Source organism: Rhipicephalus microplus, unplaced genomic scaffold, assembly GCF_043290135.1.
Source record: "Rhipicephalus microplus isolate Deutch F79 unplaced genomic scaffold, USDA_Rmic scaffold_12, whole genome shotgun sequence".
Lineage (NCBI taxonomy): Eukaryota > Metazoa > Arthropoda > Arachnida > Ixodida > Ixodidae > Rhipicephalus > Rhipicephalus microplus.
The window spans coordinates 22,574,646-22,599,323 of NW_027464585.1; the positions used below are offsets into that span (position 1 = coordinate 22,574,646).

Consider the following 24,678-nt stretch of genomic DNA (forward strand, 5'->3'; position numbering starts at 1 on the left):
GAAGTTTTCCGAGGTGATAGGCTCAGTGGCACGGCAAATGTCCGCTGCTTTCGAGGAAAACGTTTAGATGACCTGAACAATGGGTCTGATACAATCACACCTATTGTCCACGCACTCTTAGAAAACTATGTCACCATCACAATGAACAATAGTTATCATCTTGTGTCTTCAGGACCATGTGCCTGCTCATGTGACTCGTCATATCACGCGCATTCTTTTATCTGCTCTCTGTCTAAGTGAAAAATCGTAAGCTTTAACTGAACATAAGGCCTGTTGGCGATTACGATCGCTTCCTAAACGACCGCGTTCGTGCATTTGTCTTTATCGATCACCTCATTTCTCGCTTTCGCCGCTTGTAGGCCACGGGATTTGTTCCCGTATTTAACCCCTAGAATGAGCAGCGACAACGTTTAATTCACATAAAGAAATCGGTTTCGCTGCTTACGTGGAAAGCACAATAGACTGTATAAAAAAAGATTGAAAGAAACTGCGTTAAGTGCATCCGACGATTACTGACAATAAACGCTGAAAATAAAGCTGCTTCGACATTCCGCTAAGATAAGCGCAAGGGCATGAAGAGAAATCTTGTTCGTCATAAACTACACATCGATTCGTTGTCTAAGTGTGGGACGTACTCTTCAATGCTCAAATGAAAATCAAAAAGTCGAATCGAAAAGTCTAACCCTTGTATTCCGGAACGTCCCTTCACTCAATGCTTCACGTTCACTTGAGAAGGCCGATGGGAGCGCCATCTCTATGCAGGAAAAGTTACTGTATATCAGCAATAATCTGCAGCGATTCTTGAGTAGCGCAGCGTCCCTTTCAGCCGTGCAGCGGCGCAGTGCTCAACTCTGTCAAGTGAAGGGTGAAAGTCGAGTCGAGGAGCATTTGTGAATACGGGGATAAGAATCGTAATGCACGCAATGCAGGAATTACGATAGACATGCCACTAAAGATATGCTGAAAATAATGATTAAGTACGACTTGATTCAAGTAGTCAGTGATCCAACAAGAATTCTAGACCAATCACGAGTAATACGACATTTGTTATTTCTATCGCAAGTTAACTTTGATGGCAAAATTATAGTACCAAACAGATTTTTCGATCACAGGCTGGTCGTAGCTACACTAGACACTTACGAATAGCACTCACAAGAAAACCAAAACGTTCAAGTTCAGTATTTTAATAATGCGGATGTCACTCCCATTCTCGACCACTTGGAAATGGTCTTCCATGCGATGCCTTACACAAATGATGTAGATACGCTATGAAATTACTTCACGGCCGTCGCTGAAGAATGTTTTTAATTTTTCGTGCCAACGAAGCTGAAACGCAAGATTGCAGGACTGTACGATTGCTTCAGTTGGGCCCGGATTCGTCTAAATGTCTCCACATAACAACAAAAGTACTAGTAGATAGAACGCCGAACAGCGCGATAGAGTAAAAGGGTGTCATTTTCGGTACACAAGATATTTCGCTTGCTTACTGTCGCAAGCATGCGAACAAGATGGGGTAGAACCAGTAATACTACAGTAACGCAAAGAGGGGCAGCACACCGCAACTAACCTGCACCTTAAGCAAGAACTTCGTCATTGACGCAGCCATTGCATCGCAGGTTCCAAACCCTAAACTGAAACTGATGCTGAGGGTTTTATGTAGGCTGCTGTATCCAGTCGCAGTGGTCTAAACTGGTTGATCCGGTGACGGGCATCGTCTGAAATCAACGGCCATGCAAGTCCCCAGACTAGAGCCATGTCTGCTGCCACTGTAGCCTTCGAGATCAGCATAACGTGATGCGCTGTAGATGCTTAATATTTTTTCGAGTGAAGGTCATTGAAACCGCATGGTGCTTGACTCGCACACACCTGCACCATCACCAACAAGTTTGTGAACAACGTAGCCACAGCAGCATCTGTCCCACGCCCCAGTGAAAAGCGCTCTGGCAGCGCCACGCAGTTACACCAGCCAGCCGGAGGAAAAAACCTTAATTTGGGGGTACGGAGTGAAAACTACTCTGAACAGGGGGTGCCAGAAGACAGGCATTTTACTTCCACCTGGCCGTAGAGATAGAGAGAGAAAGATAAAGGAAAGACATCCAGGTTAACTTGAGAGTAATCTTTTTTTACAGTGTTAAGATGGGCGTTTCAGCTCCACTAACGCAGAACCAGGGGAACTTTTGAAACGTTCTGTATATCGTTCCAGTATTTCAATGTGTTGGCTCACGGAATCCATATGTATGAGTTTATTGAAATGGCACGTGGAACGTTCTGCCGATAAGGGCGAAGCATGCAGCATTTCGAGGAATATTTCTTCTATGAGACATTTGTGCTGTCAAGCCTGACTAACATCATCGGAAAACTGCGTCGGAATGCGGTTCACTCTAAGTTGATGCTTCCTCTTTTTTAAAAGCGAAGCATTTCTTTGCGCACCGCAACCCCTTTTGGCGTCTATCTGCATGTCTATCGCTCTATTTATTTATCTAGCCGCTTACGTCTGCGTGCTCTCGTGGTCACCCCGCAACTTCACGAGAACCAAAATTAGTATGGGAGGGTAAGATGAATTGACTACTATGACGTGCTGGTCAAGTGATTATTAATGTCACGATTTCGTCGCGTACATCGTCAAACACCCCCGCCAAACATTGGCACGTACTCACGGGTGTGTGTGTGCCACAGGTTATTGACCCTTGGTATCTGCCTAGGAACGACGAGAGCGCACATGGAATTTAACGGCTGAGTGTGATGAAAAACCTGAAATCGGCAGCGTTTGAGCCGACGAATTATAAGAATATATGTGAGGTTCCCGGCAGGAATATAAACCCAAGTATTCTGCGTGGCAATCAAGCATTCTACCACAGAGCCACGCCTGGTATTGAAACTGATTTTCGAATAGAATGCCATGTTCGTGAAACGTCAACTGCAGCTACAGTTCTGGCTATCTAATTTTATACACATTACACGTGTACTTCTATCATACAGCCGTCACGTCGGGTTAACGCTAATTCTAGCTAGGTGCCATGCCGAAGTTCATTTTTGCACCATAGCCCTCAGAAGAACCTTTCGGCCATGGATTCTGCGACGTTACGCCAACTCCAAACAAACACATAAACAACCACCGATTGCATACGCACTACCCCACCGTATACAAAGACATATGCCCGTCATGTCGAAGCACACGCCCCTTCTACCACATCACGACAAAAAGCAAGGCACAGACAGAAGAGCAGGAACACATTACCAGTGAATAGATGTGTGAGGCAGTACTGTCCAGCCCAACCCTTCGGGATCAGCTCAGGCTATAGTCATGAGGGCTGAATGGATGGCGAGAGCCAGCGGTACCTTGGAAATGGGCCCGAGTGCTTGCAGTTTCCCTGTTTTAGCGGCAACAAAGTCTTTTCCACAAATAAAGTTTTGTTCATCTTCCGTCTTCCAAGGCTACCATCCTCGCGAGCACCAGCGCTTCATATCAGCTTATCGTTTCTGGTATTGCTAATACGCATGTTGCTGTTGCCATTGTTGCGCAAGTGCAAACCACTAGTCATATAAACATGTGTAACTCTTCAGCATATGTCAGTGCTGAAGAGTTACATATTGTTACAATCATAGTTTGACTATGTGCACCTCCGTGTAGTGGCTCTGGGGTTGGGAGAGGTGGCGAGGAAGCAGACGTGTCTTGCGATTGTGACAGTGTCGGTTTGAACTCAAGGCCACTGAAGCTACCACTGCGTCGCATCTCAATAAACCTCGTTTGTAAACGTGGCAGAGTGGTGGAGGTGCTGGGTACATGATCTCAACGTACTTCGGAGCCACAGCCGCTTAGCTGGAGCCGTCATCTGGCCGGTCTCTCAGAGATGACTTTCACCATGCTCTAGAACGAAATACAACACTCTGTTCCGGCTGCAACTGTGCCCAGATCCATGCCGGATGCACCCATTCACCATTGAATCGAACCATGTTCGTTCGCAGGAAGAGGAGCAGAATATCTGGACGAGTGGCTCAAGCATTATGACGGGGTGAGCCAATACAACCACTGGAAATCTAACTCGAAGCTCGAGTATGTAGCGTTGTTTCTGATGGAAACTGCTCTCATGTGGCATGAGAATCACGAAGAGTCATTAGCAACGTCGCACCTCTTTGTAGAAGACGTGAACAAATGTTTTGGTGACTTAGACTCCAAGAATAAACGTGCTGAAAGGACAGTTGCTCAAAGAGCTCAGTCTTCTGGGGAGACTTGCATCTCATATATCGAAGTTCTCAAGCTGTGCACGATCATAAACCTGCGGATTTCAGATGAAGACAAGGTCACACATCTTTGTACCAGTAGGACCACTGCTTGTGGACACGGTGGCACGGCCGTGACAACGATGGCTTACGCCCCTTTATATATGCAGATTCTGCTCGGGTGCCTTTTCATCAGCGTCGGATCAGCAGGATAAATGGATGGCGGTCAATGCTCTCTGAAAGCGTCGGTGATCATACCAGTGTTCTTCAATGGACCAAGTTGTTCTCGCAACGCAAGCCCCGTTCCTTGCCAGCCGTGGCTAAATCTACACGTTGATAATGCCTACCACGCATCATCTTCGGGCACCCTGACGTCACCAGGAAAGAACCGGCATGCCTGGTTATTGGATTCAAAAGCAGCAGCGACAGCGACGGTCTTCAGGGGACACAGTGGCACGGCCGCGACAACGATGACTCACGCCTCTTTATATATGCAGGTTAGTGAAAATAAATATTGTATTCGAAGTGGTTACCTTTGTCTTGTTCTGCTGCCGTGTCCACATACCATCATGAAATGTATCAGCAAATGTTTTCTCTTGGCCCCGCCGCGGTGGTCTAGTGGCTAAGGTACTCGACTGCTGACACGCAGGTCGCGGGATTGAATCCCGGCTGTGGCGGCTGCATTTCCGATGGAGGCGGAAATGTTGTAGGCCCGTGTGCTCAGATTTGGGCGCACGTTAAAGAACCCCAGGTAGTCAAATTTTCCGGAGCCCTCCACTCCGGCGTCTCTCATAATCATATGGTGGTTTTGGGACGTTAAACCCCACATATCATGTTTTTCCTTGGCAGAAATGTTATCATTATCGAGAGACGCTGAAAAAAATCCAGGGCCTACAAATGGGGAAACGATTTAGGAACTTCTTGAGACACAGAAGGTAATCTTGAGCAAACTTCCTGAGATTCAGGAGAAACAGGCCTCTTCTGAAGCAAGATTGGTTCAAATGAATATTAGACTGTTAACCATAGAAGAAAACCCGAAGGAATTTGCACCTGTCAAGAACAGGCTAAACAACGTTGAGGGCAATCTAAATGAAAGATACAGGAATATAGGTTCACTCCGCCGGAAGGTAGACGATCTAAAAAATAGATCCAGGCGAAATAACCTAAAAATACGAGGCATTGGAGAAGAGGGTCGTGAAACTGATAAAATTTTGATGAAAAAGGTGAATGGTAATGTGTTTAGTGGCATTCTTAAACTCAAAATAAAATCAATTGAAAGAATACATCGCCTGGGTAAAAGAACTGAAGATAGAGATTGTCCCATAATCATCAGAGTAGGTGACTTCCGAGATGAAAGTAAAATCATTGGTCATTGTTCCATGCTTAAGGGATTAAACATAAGCGTCAGCGAGGATTATTCTAAGAGGATTGTTAAAATACAAAAAAGTCTTTGGGCCTCTTCGCAGGAGGAGTGATCAAAGGGAGCAAAGGTTCAACTAATACGCGATAAAATTAAAATCAACAATGCCCTTTACGCATGGAATGAAGACACGGACGAGCGCTACAAGTGTCGTGCTCGTCAACAGAGTGATTCCGCCTGAAGTTTGGAAAAAGAATGCTTCGAAGTATCGAATGTGAATGCTAGAAGCACTTTAAATAAGGTGGAAGATGTTGAAGCACTAATTTTCGAACATGAACCGGACATTATGATGATTACGGAGACATGGCTTCATAAAGACATGAGACAGTGAGATAACTATGAAATTTTATAATGTAGTTAGGAAAGACCGGAATAGTCGAGGTGGGGAGGGTCGCATTGTTGATTCGTGACAATATCGAGCTTGCTGTGCTTCCTGTTCTTTATGACATAGAGGCAGTTTGGATTAAGGTAGTTTTTAAAAATTGCGTAATCCACATAGGTGGTTTATATAGGCCACTAAACTCACCACCCAAGTACTTTCCATACTCCGGTGCTTTATGGGCGGCAATATGCAACATTATCCTTCTGGGTGACTTCAACCTGCCAGGCATAAACAGGAACGACTACTCTCCCGGAGCGACAGAAATTTCGAATAGTGAAGCACTCACTCAACTGGATTTCTGCTTTGATTTAAACCAGATAGGGAACGACTATACAACAGTCAGTACGCGTAGCTCATCCATCCTCGACCTTGTTTTAGTGTCTAATCAGTCGTTTCCCACACTTTGGGACTGTGAATTTCGTGATGGTATCTCTGATCACAAACTGGTAGTGCTGTCTTTGACTGTTTCGCTCACTGCTGTCAATTATCTCTCAAAATATGTTTGTAATTTTGTTAGAGCAGTTGATGTTGGGGTTCTGGAATTTTTAGAAAACTCCTATGAGTGTTTCTCTGAGTACTATAAGCATAATCAGAGCCCAGAGTATCTCTGGAAATACTTTTACAATTTGAAAATGCCTTGTATTGAACGCTTCATACCAAAGCGACTTAAAGACTAGTAAAAAGGCCTTGGATAAAAAGGGGAATATTTCACTTAAAAGGCAATTGAAACGGAAACGTAAGAACAATAAAATAATCCTAGTGTATTAAACCAATCCGCCATTCGTAATCTTGAAAAGCATTATTAATTCCTTTTAAAAATCTAAACAAAGGTTTTTTGGCATCACAATCCCAAAATTCTTAAGGCAGGCACCTGATAATTTTTGGGGATATGTTAACCCATCAACTAAAGCTCGCTCAATGACTCAGGTTGCGCAGTTCCCCACCGCTGTGAGTTTTAATGAATACATTGCTTCAGTACTTACTGATGATATTGGCATTTTGCCGAACATTGTTTCACAATTTCGCAGGCCACCTATAACTGACTTAGTAATTAGCGAACAGGGTGTCTTCAACCTCTTGCTGTATTTGAACTTGAAAAAAGCTCTGGGCCCAATGCTACCCCTAATTAATTTCTGTAGAGATACACTGAATAGAATTCCAAATATCTCGCATTAATTTTTAGGTCTTCCCTTCTCTAGAGTTCCTTACCGAAAGAGTGGAAAATAGCTAAACTGATCCCAATTCCTAAATGTGGTAGTTCTGACAATATAGCAAATTATCGGCCTGTTTCAATTTTAAGTACTTGCTCAAAACTGCTTGAACATACATATCATTTCGAAACATCTATTACACTATACGAGTGAGCAAAATATTTTATCCAACTGCCAACATGGGTTTTGACAGGGTTTGTCTACGACATCTCAGCTTATCAAATTAGTCCTTGACCTCTCGAAAAATATTAACTCACATGCACAGACGAATATGATTTTTATGGACTTCACGAAAGCTTTTGACAAAGTGTCTCACAGCAAATCACTTGGGAAAGTTTATGTTACGTTCCCAGATATTACCATCACAAAGTGGTTTTCATCCTATTTTCAATCTCGTCAGCAATTTGTGGAAATAAATGGCACCAAGTCTTCTGTTTCAGCTGTCATGTAGGGAGTACCCCAAGGCAGTGTGCTGGGCCCACTTCTCTTTCTTTTATTTATAAATGACCTTCCGAACCAAATCGGCGTTTCAATTAAGCTATTTGCAGACAATGCCATCATATACAATAAAGTCGACACAATAAGTCACCAGATAAAATTACTCGAAAATTTACACAAAATAAAAAAATGGTGTGATGAATGGCAAATGGTGCTGAACTTCCTGAAAACAGTAATTATGACAGTCACTAGGAAGAAAAATTGCTTAAATATAGGTATTATATTGATAATCATGAACTAAAAAGAGTTGAATAACATAAGTACCTTGGTTTGAATTTTACAAGTGATCTTCGCTGGAATAATCACATAGATTATATATGCGCAAAAGCCGCTAGGGCCCTATGGAGTCCCAGGCGCCATTTGTCGTTTGCGACACAAGAAACTAAATGTTTAACTTACAAAACACTCATTAGACCAAATATGAAGCCCCGCCACGGTGGTCTAGTGGCTAAGGTACTCGGCTGCTGACCCGCAGGGCGCGGGTTCGAATCCCGGCTGCGGCGGCTGCATTTCCGATGGAGGCGGAAATGTTGTAGGCCCGTGTGCTCAGATTTGGGTGCACGTTAAAGAACCCCAGGTGGTCTAAATTTCTGGAGCCCTCCACTACGGCGTCTCTCATAATCATATAGTGGTTTTGGGACGTTAAACCCCACATATCAATCAAACAACTAGACCAAATATGAATACACAAAAATTGTCTGGGATTCATTCACAATTACAAACATATAAACAATTGAAAAAAATTCAGCGTTTAGCGGTCCGGTTTTTATTTAATAAATATCGATGGACATATTTCCCATCTCAACTGTGTGCACAAATGAAGCTACCTACGACTCAAGCTAGGACAAAACACGAAATACTTAAGTATCTTTACTTCATTATTAATAACCGTGTTCATATAAGGTATGCTGAATATTTCGCTATTTTTCGCACCGAAACATCTAGACATGGTTATTCAATATTTATTCCTGCACCTGCTGTTTCCACCGATTGTTTTAAGTGTAGCTTTTCCCCAAGAGCTATCAATGAATGGAATTCGTTGAGTGATGAAGCCGTTTCAAGCTCATTCATAGGTATGTCTTTAAAACACCTAGCACATGTCCTCGTTTGTAATTATTAATGATCTATTTGTCTCTTCATGCTGTAGTGCATTCAATGATTAAGTTCTTGGTTGCGCTATTGGTTGCGTTTTTTGATGACTTCATTCTTGTCCTTTAATTTGTTACTTCCGATTATATTTGTTGACTATGTTCTGTTCTTAGACGGATTGCTATTTTTTTCGTGTTCTTTTCTTCAGTCCTGTAATAGCCCTATGTATGGGCTGACAGTATTCGTGAATAAATAAGTGAATAAATAAATAAATAATAAAGCGGGATGACCTCCCCTTGCCTAACCACTTTGAGAGAGGGCGCGCGCGCCGCGTGGTAGCCTTCAATAAACAGTTCCTTGCTTGCTAGCGTCTCGTGTGGTTGTATCTTTAGTGAACGCGTAAACTATAAGATGGTGTTAGAAGTAGGGTAGGCGAACCAGGCGCTTAAGGTGGACAGCCTGCGATCACCCGAGTGACTTGCACTGACAAATTCTGCGGCCGGCAACTGGAAAAGATTCCATCAACGAATTGAACTCTGCTTCAAAGCTACTGAGACCAACAAGAAACGGACGCCAGCACAGAACGCTGCCATCTTTCTTCACGTCACAAGCCAAGACGCAATTGAAGTGTTTAACACCATACCTCTATCAGCATAATAATGAGAGGACTACGACTCAATCGTCAAAGCTGTCGAAGACTACTGCACGCCTCAGTGCAACGAGACATTCGAGAGATACGATCTGCGCAGCCGGAAACAACAGGGGTGAACCATTCGAACAGTTTTTTCGCGATATATAGTTGAAAGTGCACACTTCCAATTTCGGTGAACTAAAGGAGTCGGTGGTGAGGAACTAAATAGTGTGCGGTATCGTCGACAAGAAGCTACGTGCACGCCTTCTTCAGAAGTACACAACCTTAGAATCAGCTGTAGAATTTTACAAAGCCACGGAACTGGCAGCAACGCAAAATCGTGCTCTTGAAAGCGAAGCGAAGGTGCAGTGAGTCGAAAAAATGGCAAATGCTGCCGTACAGTCTCGCACGAGCAGACAACGTTAGTGCTGCGGCTATGTTGGCAAGATTCACGAACCAAGACGCTGCCCAGCGTTTGGAAAATTGTGCTCACTGTGCAACAAAAAAAAACCATTTTGCAGTTTGCTGCAGCAGTAGACGCGGCGTTCAAGAGTTAGGCATCGCTGCAACAGCAGATGCACTGGAGGAGTCCTCGGACAATACGTATGAAGATATTCAAGTTCTCATGGTGAAAATGAAAAACGTTTTCAGAAATCAGGATTGGACTGTAGCAGTTGACCTTGCCGAGCACCCGACAAAACTGAAAAAGGATACAGGCGCGCAAGCCAACATCGTGCCGTACTTATAATTTCGCAGGATGCGTTTGCCAACCATGTTGTGCCATCGAACACAGCGCTTACTAACTATGAAGGAAGCAAAATGCATCATTTGGGCGTTATCAGTCTGCCACTACGTCTAGGAGTGCAGCAAGAGAATGTAAATTTTTTGTGGTCAAAAGAGGCAAGCAAGTCCTGCTTGGATTGAATGCAGCTGAGCCCTTCGGACTGATTTCCTGCGTTCCCGATGTGTCTTCAAGAAGTGACGCTAGCACCGACTGGGTCGCCGTGTTTCCGGAGTTATTCTACAGTCTGAGCTGCATCAGTAGCTCATACTCACTTCTAATGAAGGACGACGCGCCCCACGATCATGCCGCCAAGGAAAGTATCGCACGCATGAGCTCCACTTAAGCAGGAGTTAGCCCGGATAGTCTCGCAGGGCATCCTATGCAAAATGGAAGAGCAGTCAGACTGGGTGAGTCCGCTTGTTATTATTACGAAGAAGAATGGCCGCCTGCGAATATGCCTGGACCCGCGGTACATTAATCGATGTCTTACGCGCGAGCATTATCAGTTATCCCTAGCAGGTGAAGAAATAAAAGCAGAGCTGTCAAGATCGGTGATTTTTACCAAGCTTGATGCTAATACCGTGTTTCCACAGATTCCCCAAGACAAAGACACTTCAAAGATCTGCACCTTTAGTGCATCGTTCGGAAGATACCGACACTGCACATTCCATTTGGTATCGCGTCAGCCCTCGAATTATTTCAGAAGGCAATGATAGAGGTGTTTGAAAGCATGCTGGGTACACGCGCATATGTCGACAGTATTTTAACTTGAAGTGCCTCAAAAGAGCAGCATGATCAACGCCTGCGTGCAGCACTGACGGCAACAAGAAAGGCTGGCCTGACACTAAACAAAAAATGCGTCTGTGCGCCAAGAGCGAAGTTATATTCCTTGGAGACTGTATAAGCAACGAAGGAATAAAACCCAATGTCGGTCTAGTTCAGTGCGTTGCCAATGTGCAAAAGCCGTCCAGTAAACAGGAATTTCAAAGGTTTTTAGTCATTGTGTATTTTGCAAATTCATTCCTGGTCTCGCATGGAGAACTGAGGCCTTCATGTCAATGAAGATGGCATCAGTCTGATAGAATGAATCGATGTTTAAGTGCAGGCCAGTTGTTGATTCGGCCGACAGCGTTTCACATGATAATCCAGACCTAGAAGCCGTGCTGCTTGCTGTAAAAGAAAGAGGTTATCCTTAAGATGACGGGCGATATTGGAAAATATATGTGCTGTAGTATTTTGCATGATACACATGTCAGTTATATGGGGTGGTAAATGGATGAACCAGAGTGGTTACTTCTCTTTAAATACCGCGGCTTGACTTTGACCATCTCCCAGACCTCATGAATTTGGACGTCTAAGCGTGACTGGGTGAAAATAATGACTGATATGATTGATATGTGGGGTTTAATGTCCCCAAACCACCATATGATTATGAGAGACGGCGTAGTGGAGGGCTGCGGAAATTTCGACCACCTGGGGTTCTTTAAGACGCACCCAAATCTGAGCACATGGGCCTACAACATTTCCGCCTCCATCGGAAATGCAGCCGCCGCAGCCGGGATTCAAACTTGCGACCTGCGGGTCAGCATCCGAGTACCTTAGCCACTAGACCACCACGGCGGGGCTGGGTGAAAATAATGCTCTAAATTTGCCCCAGACAACTTTTGTACTTCTCGAAAATTCCGATGAAATGTATTATGGTTCTGGGGCACCTGATGTTTTTACTTTTTTTATATTTCTATTTAGCGATACTGCAGGCCACCACGTGGTCCATGCAGGAGGGGTTGTACATTGATCACAGAATAAATAAAAAAAACTAAACATTGCAATCATAGCAAAAAAAAGAAACAAAATACGATGATAAAAATGGGAACGCAAAAGATGCCAAGTACAATCATAAAACATAATACAGATTTTTCAGTTCACATACCGAATGACTGGCATCAAAAACAGTGGAGGGCAGAGCATTCTATTCGAAAGTGTCAATGAGGTTAAAAACTTTCTGAGCTGCATTAACGCACAAGACTTTGGTACCCGCGTATTCAGCTTGCCAAGCCTGCCAAGCCACCTGCCAAGCCACTGGCAGCGCAGCCCCCTGCCAAGCCACGCCTGCCAAGCCACGCCTGCCAAGCCACCGGCAGCGCAGCTGCCAGAGACGCTGCTGCCTAGGCCGGCCTAACTCTGCGGGCACCAAGAAACGCCGGTCGGCGCGTGTGGCGCGTACGACTTTCTGAGAAGAAATGGAGGTCACTGTGGAGGGAGAACCCAGTTCCCGTGAATAATTCGAAGAAAGTACAGAATGGAGCACCGTAGGATCAAAGAGGTCGACCCACGGGCAATCACTAGAATCCGGTGCGGATTCTCAACGAGGGAATAACAGCAGGAAACAGCGTGATTAAGCCGGATGCCTCCACTGCCTCGAGGCGACTACAAAATCATCATCCGACCTAGAAGCAGCCTTCGACTCACCGATCATGGAGCCGCCCGACTGGCGACTAGCATTTACCACGCCGCTGAAATTCCGAGCGACGCCCAAGATGAAGACACAATATGCCGAAATTTCCAGCAAAATATTATCGTTGTGAGCACACCCATCGAGGCGCATGCTGATAGATACCAGAAAATTTCTCGCATTGTGGTCGGCAACAAAACGTACGATACCAGCGCATATAAAGCAGCACCAGACTGTACGTCAAAAGGCGTGATACGTGATATCCCGTTGGAAGATACCGCCCGAGATATTACGGCTAATGTGATTACGACAAAGAACCCCACAGTAATCGCTGCGAAACGCCTCAGCAACACAAAGACGGTGATCGTACTGTTCGCTGGTCTTCGCGTGCCAACATACATTCGAAACGGTAGGGCAATGTTGAAGTGCTCCCTTTACCGCAAGCAGATAGAGACGTGTCACCAATGCGGTCGCCTGGGGCACCGCGCAGATGTATGTCCAAACCCGAAAGACCACGTGTGCCGTGGCTGTGGTACGACCGACCCCCCGCAAGATGACAAATGCCAGCCCACTTGTCAACTATGCGGCGGCGACCACCAGACGGTCGAGAAGGCGTGCAGGGCACGTTACAAGACGCCATATTTGGTGAAACGCCGCCGATGGGAGTGACAACAACAACAATATGAAGACTACCCGACGAAGCCAACGCCTTTCGACAACAGCCTCGAGCAGCGGGACACTACCCCTACTCTGAAGCCCGGAAAGAAAGCCTGGTCGAGATCTCGGTCGCGGTCTCGGTCGCGGTCTCGCCCCCGGCCCCGCTCGCGGCCCCGCTCCCGGCGCCGCTCCCGGTCGCAGTCAACATCTTGGAGCCGTACACCTGGACCTGGCGCAACCTTCAAGGTGGGCTGGGTAGACGTAGTCAAGGGGGCGTGCTCGAGGTCTGAGGAGGCCGCTACTCAAGGCAAACTTGATAAATTAGAGGCTGAAATAGCACAGCTAAAGCAGATGTTAGCACAATGTAACCAGAAAATGACAGCTTTAGGAGAGGAAAACAGGACCCTCAAGGAGGAGTTACACCAATATAAAAGAACAAAACATGCTCCACCAGTAGTACCACTGCTCTCAGCTGTTACACCCAGTGAAAAAATGGAGGAAGGTACAACACCACCACCTCCCAAGCACAGAGCCGAAACCCAAGCCAATGAAGACAAACCCGCACGCGTGACACCCGAGAATAAAGTCCTGAAGGAAGTTCAGCAATCAGTCAAAAAATTAAATGAGTGGATGAGCAACGCATCCCGATTGATCTCAGCCCTTACTGACTGCGTAGAGACTATAGCTAAAATTACGCAGCAACAAAACAAACACCTAAAACAGCGACTCATCGCTGTGGAGGCTGGAATCACCCCTCTGCCACCTAGCGGACTGGACCCCACAGCGAATATAAAGCAACCTTCCTCGTCGGCATTCAGTGTGATACAGCCGGCGACATTCCTACCCCCTGCGTCTCATCATAGCTAGAAATCACTCCTACACAATTTGGCAAGGGAATTGTAGAAGCTACGCGAATAAGCAAGCAAATCTTCACCAATTCCTTGAGGAGAAAGTTAAGCCCGATATCATTTAATTGCAGGAGACACATTGTCTCGCTAAATTTGCAGGCTACCGCTTGATCGGACATGCCAACGGGGAGACGACTGCCCTTACCACCCTAGTTAGACGAAACCTGACGTTCACGCAACACACGGAAATTACCAATATAGGTAATATATTCATTGAACTCGTTCCGCAACGCAAGACACACGAAAGTCTTTTTATACTAAACATATACAGCAACCCTAAACAAAAGAAGCACAGATTTCTCACGCTCTTTAAACGCGCCCTCAACGTCACTGGCCAAAATCCCATCTTAATAGCGGGGAACTTCAACGCACCACATACTGCCTAGGGATATTCTTATGTGCTTCCTAAAGGTAGGGCCTTCTGGTTTGACTCGCAGCAGGAGGGATTAACTCTCATCACCAACCCTAGCACACCCACACGTACGGACACTAGCTCCCAGTAAAGACACAACGCCTGATCTGACGTTCACGAGAAACACATCAGAAGTCACGTGGAAAAATATCCTAGAGGACCCGAGTAGCGACCACTACATCACCGAGTTACATGTTCAAGGTGGCCCACGTATACCCATGGGAAAACAGCTAAAGTTGGTAGACTGGACCCAGTTCCGCAAATCACGTGAGAACCAGGTCGAACCCATCAGCGACATAGAGGACTGCATACACAGGCTTAAGCAGGATATTAATAATGCCACGTGAATCGTACCTCCAGAGGCACACCTCGAAGAGATCTATAGCCGGCTCCTCCAGATGTGGGAGGCAAAGCAATCGCTCCAAAAGAGGTGGAAGACACAGAAACACAACAGAAACCATAGGAAATGCATAGCACTCCTCAATACAGAGATAGAGATGTATGCAACACAGCTAAGCCGGCAACACTGGGATGAAACGTGCGATACGATGGACAGGCAGCTAAGTCTTAGTAAAACATGGCATTTTCTACGGTTCCTGCTCGATCCAGAAGACAGCAAATCCGCCCAACGACAAACCATCGACAAACTAATACATGCTTACAAGGGCACCGACGAGGAGTTTCTTAGGGAGGTAGAGCTGAAATATATCTCTCAGGCTCCTACTCAGCAGCATCCAAATTATACGGGCCAGGTCAACACCACTCTAGACGAAGAATTTATCGAAGCGGATATCCGTGCCGCCCTACAAAAACTTAACACGAAATTTTCACCAGGTCCGGACAACATCACGAATAAGATGATACGCAATTTGGACGATGAGTCGATCACGCATATCACAGACTATAATAATAACTGCTGGAACAACGGAATCTTGCCCCTGCATTGGAAAACGGCCAAGGTAATTCTGATTCCGAAACCAGGCAAACCACTGAATACTGACAATCTTAGGCCCATCTCCTTCACATCTTGCATAGGCAAATTGATGGAACACGCTTTCCTGGCTACACTGACAATTTACCTCGAAGACAATGATTTTTTCCCACCCACCATGATTGGCTTCCGCAGGCATCTTTCAGCGCAGGATGCCATGTTGCAGCTTAAGCATCACACCATAGACAGTACCGGACGCTCCACTAAGGGCATACTTGGTCTTGTTCTCAAGAAAATTTTTGACTCTGTCACGCATAGCACCATTCTAAATCAGGGCAATACACTAAACTTGCGGCTTCGCACGTACAACTATATAACGACATTTCTTACGGCCACGATCACTGTGGGAGCACTCAGGTCGTCCGAAATAACCATAGGAAGTGCGGGCATCCCGCAGGGTTCCGTGATCTCTCCCTTGTTGTTTAACCTCGCCCTCATTGGTATTCCTTCAAAACTTCAAACCATCCAAGGACTTCATCACACCATTTAAGCCGACGACATCACCCTCTGGGTGTGCAATGGTAGGGAATGTTTCATTGAACCAAGACTACAGGAGGGGATTGACACCACCGAACAGTATTTACAAGGAACTGGACTATCCTGCTCGGCGGAGAAATCTCAGCTACTGCTATATCGCCCTACCCTTAGAGACCGGCCACCCAAACAACATCCCCAAGCGCAGGCACACGCTGATATAAAACTCACTACAAGCGATGGTCACGCCATACCCACCGTGGACAAAATCCGAGTGCTAGGTTTGATCATAGAAAGTAAGGGTACCAACGGAGAGACAGTTCGCAACGTTGAAGCCAGAGTGTCTAGTGTCTAACACGATGCACCTCATGAGGCGCATTACCAATAAACACAAAGGCATGAAAGAGGCTAGCATCATCCGTTTGATTCAATCATTTGTTCTAAGTCACATCACCTATACGGCGGCGTACCACCGATGGTTCATCGCGGAAAAGTCAAAACTCAACAGCCTAATTAGGAAAACTTACAAACAAGCGCTAGGTTTGCCTCAAAACACCAGCGCCGAACTACTCTTTCGACTTGGTTGACACAATACCCTTGAGGAACATATTGAGGCGCAACAAATCTCCCAATTCGAGCTATTAGCCAATACTAAGCCAGACCGTCAGATTCTCTGTAATCTCGGTATTTCTTACCACACTCAGAGTACACGGAGACAAACACGACATACCACGCACTATCCCTGCTAAGCTAACAGTACCACCCATACCAAGAAACATGCACCCTGAACACAACAAGGGCAGACGTGTCAGTAGAGCCAGAGCCATGTCAAAGATGTTTGGGCGCAACCACGATGCAGTCTTTGTCGACACAGCACGCTACCAGGAACGTCACCGCTTCGTGGCTGCTGTCGTACACCACACACAACAATGCAAAAGCAGCGCGTCAATCATCACACGGAACGTAGAAACGGCAGAGGAAGTGGCTATCGCGATGGCCATAGCCCACACTAACGCCTCATGCGTAATCAGCGACTCGCAGACAGCCGTTCGAAACTACGCCAGCGGCAGAATCTCCCCCGAGGCATTGCGGATTCTTAGTACAGGCAAAATTCATGGGGCGGACAAATATGTACAGATCTTGTGGTTTCCTGCCCACACACCACTAGGTAACGCGGAGGCCAGTCCGAATGAACTGGCGCACAACGTGACTCGAGGTCTTACGTTCCGAGTCACGTCAGACGAAGCGGTCACCCAAACGGGCCTTTCTGCGCCAGTGTGGGAATGGGACGATCGGCTCACTAAATTTAATGACATAATTCAACACTATCGACTGCAAAGGCGGGAGTACCCACCGCCTTACCCCAAGCTAAGTCGGGCCCAGTCCGTTCAGTGGCGGCAGCTACAAACACGCACATACACGAACCCTGTCATCACGCACCACATATATCCCGACGTCTATAGTTCTAATCTATGCCAGTTCTGTACCACCAAAGCCACTCTTGACCATATCTTATGAGAATGTCCAGCATTAGTCAGAAATTCTGTGGTCGCGGCCTCCAGTGAAGACCTTCGGGCGCGTTGGCGGACTGCGCTGCTCAGTTCGGGCCTGGACAAACAACTCTGGGCGATCCAGCAGGCCAACGAAGCTGCCAGGAGACGCGGTCTCTCCATTGGCCCCTAGGTGGGAGCCCATCCCAGCAATCTGCCAGAAATTAATAAAGTCTATATCTCTCTCTCTGTATTAACGATCGGTGTCATACTTCTGAAACCTTTCCTGGGTAGTTGTGGTACATTATGCGAGGACTCGAGGATAGAAACAAAACAATAATAGGCATCAACAACATTTGCTCTCTGAGCAAGTAGCACGTCAGTGCCATAGGACAAGACGAGCATTATGTTAGGCGACTGTTTTCAAATTTCAAATTTTCCGAAATATTTTTGGGCTACACTGGACAATGTCCACGGTAAAACTTTCTTTTCGATTTGAACAAAAGGCCGGTGTATTCACCCAAGCATGAGAAATATTTGTTCCGCTTGAGTGCCGCCGACGAAGTGTGAGCACAACGAAAAAGTCTACTTTACAACGTGATAATCTTTTCAATGCTTTAGGACACCACGGCGTATATGCATCACCACGAATGCGTACCATGGGGACCCGTTTATTGATTAGGGTACGTATTGGCTGTTTAAACAACCAGTTATTGTTGGCAGAACTTGAAGGCACTGACTGGCAAAAGTATTCATAAAATAATTCTATACTCCGTTTCACAAGCAGCGCAGGCAAAGGCCTCTCCTCCAATCAGGGCGGTAGGAGCACAGCAAATAGTCCCTAAAACATTTTTCGCAATCTAGACGTAATTTTCAAGCTGCACCCAAAGAAGTTGAACATGGTTTTAACGAGCTCATGGCGCGAAAGAAAGGACAAGCGCTTGTCCTTCTCTCGTGTTTCTTTCGCGCCATAAGCTCGTTAAATATGAACCAACCCTCCCAACAAGTCACTCTGCTGAACATAATGTTAGGATTGAATTGTTCAAACCATATAGAGTGTTTTAATCGCCCTGCCACGGTGGTCTAGTAGCAAAAGTCCTCGGCTGATGACCCGCAGGTCGCGGGATCGAATCTCGGCTGCGGCGGCTGCATTTCCGATGGAGGCAGAAATGTTGTAGGCCTGTATGCTCAGATTTGGGTGCACGTTAAGGAATCCTAGGTGGTCAAAATTTCCGGAGCCCACCCATACGGCGTCTCTCATAATCATATGATGGATTTCGGACGTTATAACCCGACATATGTGTCTAGACTGTTTTATTCATTAGTAAAATAAAAGAGAAAACCAGCATGGACGCATATGTGCGGAGGATTGTTGTGAAGGGGTGATGCGCCACCTTCCAGATACGTGGCATCGCCCGAGTTGGTTGCGTCTGCGCAAGATGCGTCTCTATCGTTGCGACCAATCAGCCATACTTCGGATGTGCGCGATTTCCCCAAGCTGGTGAAGCAGATTGCTTTTAAACGTTCTTGAAGGGCTTCGCGTTAAGTGTGGGGACCGTGAAAACTTGCATGCACTTATCAAGAAGACCGCAAACCTGACCCAGGTGAGCAAGCCAATGCTGTATCGATGGAAAACGCAAAGGACGCCTGCAAAAGCACTGAAGAATCTTGCGACAAATGCCGTGATCGGACGAAAGAGCTGGACGATTTTGACCTCGTCATCTTGGGAAGAGTGGCGCAAGGCTTTTTAAATGCAAAGCATTTCTCAGCGAATTTCGGTGACATTGAGCGTATCTCTCTCTCTCTCTCTCTCTCTCTCTCTTTATATATATAAAGAGAGAGAGAGAGACGTGGGCACGTCGGCTGGCATCGGAACGGCGTCATGTCAAACCCATTCCTGTTCTTTGTACAGGTATTCCTGCCTGTGGTGTCTACGGCGGCCAGCGCATCGACTACGCAGACGAAGATAAATGCCATCACGCTCCCGTATCAGCAGCTTACCCATGACCAAGAACCGCACGTGCTGAATCTTTCTACACCGCATGATGGCGCCTCGACTGCATCGACTATGGCTATAAAAGGACGGCTGCAGCAACACCCGCGCAGTGGGCACGTCGGCTGGCATCGGAACGGCGTCATGTCAAACCCATTCCTGTTCTTTGTACAGGTATTCCTGCCTGTGGTGTCTACGGCGGCCAGCGCATCGACTACGCAGACGAAGATAAATGCCATCACGCTCCCGTATCAGCAGCTTACCCATGACCAAGAACCGCACGTGCTGAATCTTTCTACACCGCATGATGGCGCCTCGACTGCATCGACTATGGCTATAAAAGGACGGCTGCAGCAACACCCGCGCAGTGGGCACGTCGGCTGGCATCGGAACGGCGTCATGTCAAACCCATTCCTGTTCTTTGTACAGGTTGGTGTCGATTACTCCTCAGTTAAAACAAGCAATCGTTGTTTTATACAGCTGACGTGCCCAAGCTGTCTACATGCTTTTTTTGTGAATACATGGGATCTTGTACGGTCTTTGCTAATGTTGTGCGGAGACGTAGAGCTCAATCCCGGACCTAGTACCGCGGAACTTCTCAAACAATTACTTGATGGTCAGAAACTTATACAAGAAAGGCTAAACGCCATTGAATCCAAGCTGCAAAAAGTTGACAAAATCGAAAAAACTGTGCAGTGCCTTGAAAAAAGGCTTGTGGATTTAGAAGACCGAAGCAGACGCAACAACCTTGTGGTATTTGGTATTCCGGAAAGCGAGAATGAATCAACCGTTGTCCTAAGCGAGAAGGTCGTTACTGAGCTTTTTAAAGATACTTTGGGAGTAGAAGTACACTCAGTAGAAAGATTACACAGAATGGGGCGTCGCCAACCAAATAAACCTCGCCCTGTGATACTGAAATTGTTCGACCATCGTGAAAAAATAACCGTTCTACAAAACTGTTTTAAGCTAAAAGGAAAGCGCATGTCAGTGTCTGAAGACTTCTCCGCTGCCACTAGGCAAATAAGAAAACAGCTCTGGGATAGCACGGCTGACCTACGCAAATCGGGAAAGAAAGTCAGACTCGTGCACGATAAAATTAGAATTGATGATGAGCTATTTGAATGGGACGACGAACAAATGACTAGAGTATCAGTTTCAAAACGCCGATCTAGGGCAAGGCAAAAAGATGCGTGACCACACAGTCACACAGAAAGTTTTACTTGCCTAAACATTAATGCTCGCAGCATCGTAAATAAAACAACCGATTTGGAAAGCATAGTCATCGCGCACAATCCAGAAATTATAGTAATCACAGAAACATGGCTTAACAGCGACATTGGTGATTACGAAATTACACCCTCGGGTTACTGCATCCTTCGAAACGATAGAGATACGCGTGGTGGCGGAGTTGCGATTATATTCAAGGACTCGCTGGAGTTGTTGAGACTGCCCGACATCATAGGAATCGAATGTGTTGTCGTGAAGGTTATCTTGAAAGAATGTGCATTGATAATTGGCGGTTTCTATAGGCCCCCTAGTTCAGACATATCTTTCTACGAAAGGCTTAATAACTTTTTATTGCCTTATAGAAATCACTCCAGTAATCTAATGCTTGTTGGAGACTTTAACGTTCCCCACGTTGCCTGGGACAATGACTTTCCCTATGCGCTTTCAAATGAGGCTGAACATATTCTTGATCTTGTATTGTTTCATGATTTAACACAACTTGTTCATGCACCTACTCGAGTCCAAGGTACCAAACAATCAGTCTTGGATCTATTCTTGGTCAACCACAGGGTATTACAGCGAAATCCAACTATCCGAATCTTAGAGGGTATATCGGACCACAAAATTGTATGCCTGGATATGCAATTAAGCTGTATCCACAAGGTGACAAAGCGAGAAACTTTTGTTCCTGTGTTTGCACGTGCAAGTGATGTTGACGTACTTGACGTACTAGACAGCTCTTTCGCACACTTTGTATCCCTCTACGAGTCGGATAAGCACTCGGTTAATCACCTGTGGAACTTTTTCAAAAACCTTGTGACAAAGTGCATTGACGAATTTGTACCACGTAAGCGTAAAATAATACGGAACACTAACCCCTGGATAACCAAAGAGATAGTACGCTTGGGACGAAGACTTAAAAAAGTAAAACAAAAACTGAAACGGCGCAACGAAGCGTCCACAAGCAACTTGGTTTGCGCACTGAGATTGCAGCTTAAAAACTGTATTGCTGACGCTAAAGCTCATTATCAAAACGTGCAACTAAAAAAGTTTATTTCTTCGTCCCCGGCGAAATTTTGGAGGTATCTGTCACCAAATAAAAAATCGGCACCTACTCTTGTCTTAGACGGCAATGCGGTGACTAACAGCTCAGAAACAGCGCGCATACTCAATGAATACTTCTGTTCAGTTTTCACTGATGATAATGGCACGGAACCTGAATTTCTTTTGTTTGGTGATTTGCCACCGATTGACAATATAGAAATAGATGAAGAGGGCGTATTTTCCCTTCTGCTCAAGTTAGATGATAAGAAATCTAGTGGGATCGACAACATACCTAATGCTTTTCTGGTGCGCTACGCAGAATGGTGTTCTAAGTACCTAAACCTAATCTTTCGGAAATCTCTTTCTCGAGCAGAACTTCCTCATGACTGGCGTTACGCCAAAATAACTCCCATACCAAAAAAGGCAAACCAGTACATACCTTCCGCGTACAGACCAATATCGTTGTTATGCGCATGTGTTAAAGTTCTGGAACACATAATATTCAAGCACCTTTCCGCGTTTATCGAAAGCAACAACATAATAGACAGTCGCCAGCATGGCTTCCGACGCGGCTTATCGACGGTTACGCAGCTACTCGAAATGGTACATGACCTTGCCTCTGGTCTGGACAAACAAAGCCAAATTGATATATTATTTCTAGACTTTGAGAAAGCGTTTGACCGCGTGTCACACCGTAAGCTTCTAATCAAATTCAAGGCGATTCTGAAAAATGACTCTTTATTAGCCTGGATCGAAGCATACTTGAGCTGCAGGTACCAGTGCGTCACAGTTGGTGGAACCAACTCGCCATCCGCGCCAGTTCAATCCGGCATACCTCAGGGATCCGTCCTGGGGCCTCTTTTCTTTTTGGTTTTTATAAATGACATTGTCCGCGATATACCAGTTAAGATAAGGCTTTTCGCAGATGACTGCGTGCTTTATCAAGAAGTGAATGATCCTAGCGACCAGCTTCTTTTAAACGATTCTTTATCTAAAATTCAAGACTGGTGTACGAAATGGCAAATGAACATAAACCCCAAAAAAACTGTTGCGATGACCATAACCCTCAAAAAAGATCCTTTAAAATTCCGATACAACCTAGGCAATCACTCCTTATCATTCGTTTCGCAATATACGTACCTTGGCCTTGTAATCACATCTGATTTAAGGTGGAACGATCACATAGCTTACATTGAAAAAAAGGCTTTGAGAAAACTAGGTTATTTACGAAGGACGCTAGCTAAAGCAACCCGCGAGACTAAGCTACTCGCATATAAAACGTACGTAATACCATTACTTGAATACGCGTCGCCCGTATGGGACCCCCACACACAAGCTAACATTGATAAACTTGAATCAATACAGCGAAAATCTGTACGGTTCGTGTTTAATGCCTACCGACACGACACATCTCCATCAGCTCTTTTGGAAAGCGCTAAGCTGAAAACTTTGCAATGGAGACGTTACCATGAAAGAATGAAGTTGCTCTACCTCATATATAATGACAAGCTAGCAATTCGGAAAACCAATTACATTAAACCAATTTTGCGCCGCGAAACGCGCTCCTCCCACCCTAAAAGAATTGATGAGCTTCTCTGTCATACTAACATATATCGGTACTCCTTTTTTCCCCGCGCAATCAACGAGTGGAACAAATTGCCACCAGAGGCTCTGGAAAGTGTCGATCTGAAATCATTTCTCCGTGCGTTACCTGCTCCATCTTTCTGATAGCTACACTCCCATTTCCTTTACAGTGCCTTTGTTCTTGTGCCCATTTTAGACAAAATATTTGCCTTACAATTTGCCACGCTTGCAACTAACATGCCCGGATGTACTTTTTGAATTGTTGCTGACTATTCTTGTACTTGAACTTTTTTTTTTTTTTTTTTTTTTTTCACACAGCAAAACCTGCTGAGCACTACTTTCGTGCAGTTTTCAGTATAGCCTTGTATGGCACGGCAATTGTGGACTGCATTTCCAGTTTCCTTTCTATGTGAATCAACGCGTTCCTTTTTTTTTTGTACCACTGTATAATCTGTTCAATATTTTGTACTTCCTGCATTTGTGTTCATTGTACCGCCCACCCCTGCCCAAAGTCTGGCATTCAGACTGGCAGTATTCTCCTAAATAAATAAATAAATATATATATATATATATATATATATATATATATATATATATATATATATATATATATATATATATATATATATATATATATATATATATATATATATATATATATATATATATATATATCAGCGAACTTCGGCGACTTTGAGCGTATCTATCTATCTATCTATCTATCTATATAACCGCCTACGACTTTAACTCTCCTGGCTGCTTCAATAATGGCATCAATACCAAACTTGGTATGGCATAACATGATTGTATGAATAACATATTTGACTAGTCATAACGTAAAAATCATGTTAAATATGTCATGAATGTCATGATTTACTTTTCATTGTCCTGCTGGTCTTGTGGTGGTATCGTTCACATGGCATGTTGGAAAACTGGTATGGTATCACATGATTGCATGCCGAACACGAGCGACCGACTCTAACATGAAAATCACTAACGCGCGTGTCATGTAACAACATGACTACATGCCACGCTCATGATGCGCTCGTGGCCATTTCGCTAGCGTCACATACACCAAATTTGGTATTACGGTATGTGAATGGATGACGAAGGTATGTGAATGGTGCAAACACGATAATAGTGAGATGTGTGTCATGTAACAACATGACCACATGCCACGCTCATGGTGCTATGGCGACCATTTCGCTAG

The 24,678-nt window shown here is 45.3% G+C and overlaps 2 protein-coding genes across 2 annotated transcripts in view; both read left to right on the forward strand.

Moving 5' to 3' along the window:
* LOC119166691 (dipeptidyl peptidase 1) overlaps window positions 1-24,678 on the forward strand; it is a 245,086-nt gene that overhangs the window by 25,347 nt on the left and 195,061 nt on the right. The gene's annotated exons all lie outside the window — the stretch shown is intronic.
* On the forward strand, window positions 19,454-23,934 carry LOC142783799 (uncharacterized). The gene is made up of 2 exons (XM_075882404.1): window positions 19,454-20,042; window positions 23,787-23,934. Exons 1-2 carry the CDS (start codon window positions 19,503-19,505, stop codon window positions 23,826-23,828), a joined length of 582 nt encoding a protein of 193 aa, XP_075738519.1. The 5' UTR covers window positions 19,454-19,502; the 3' UTR covers window positions 23,829-23,934.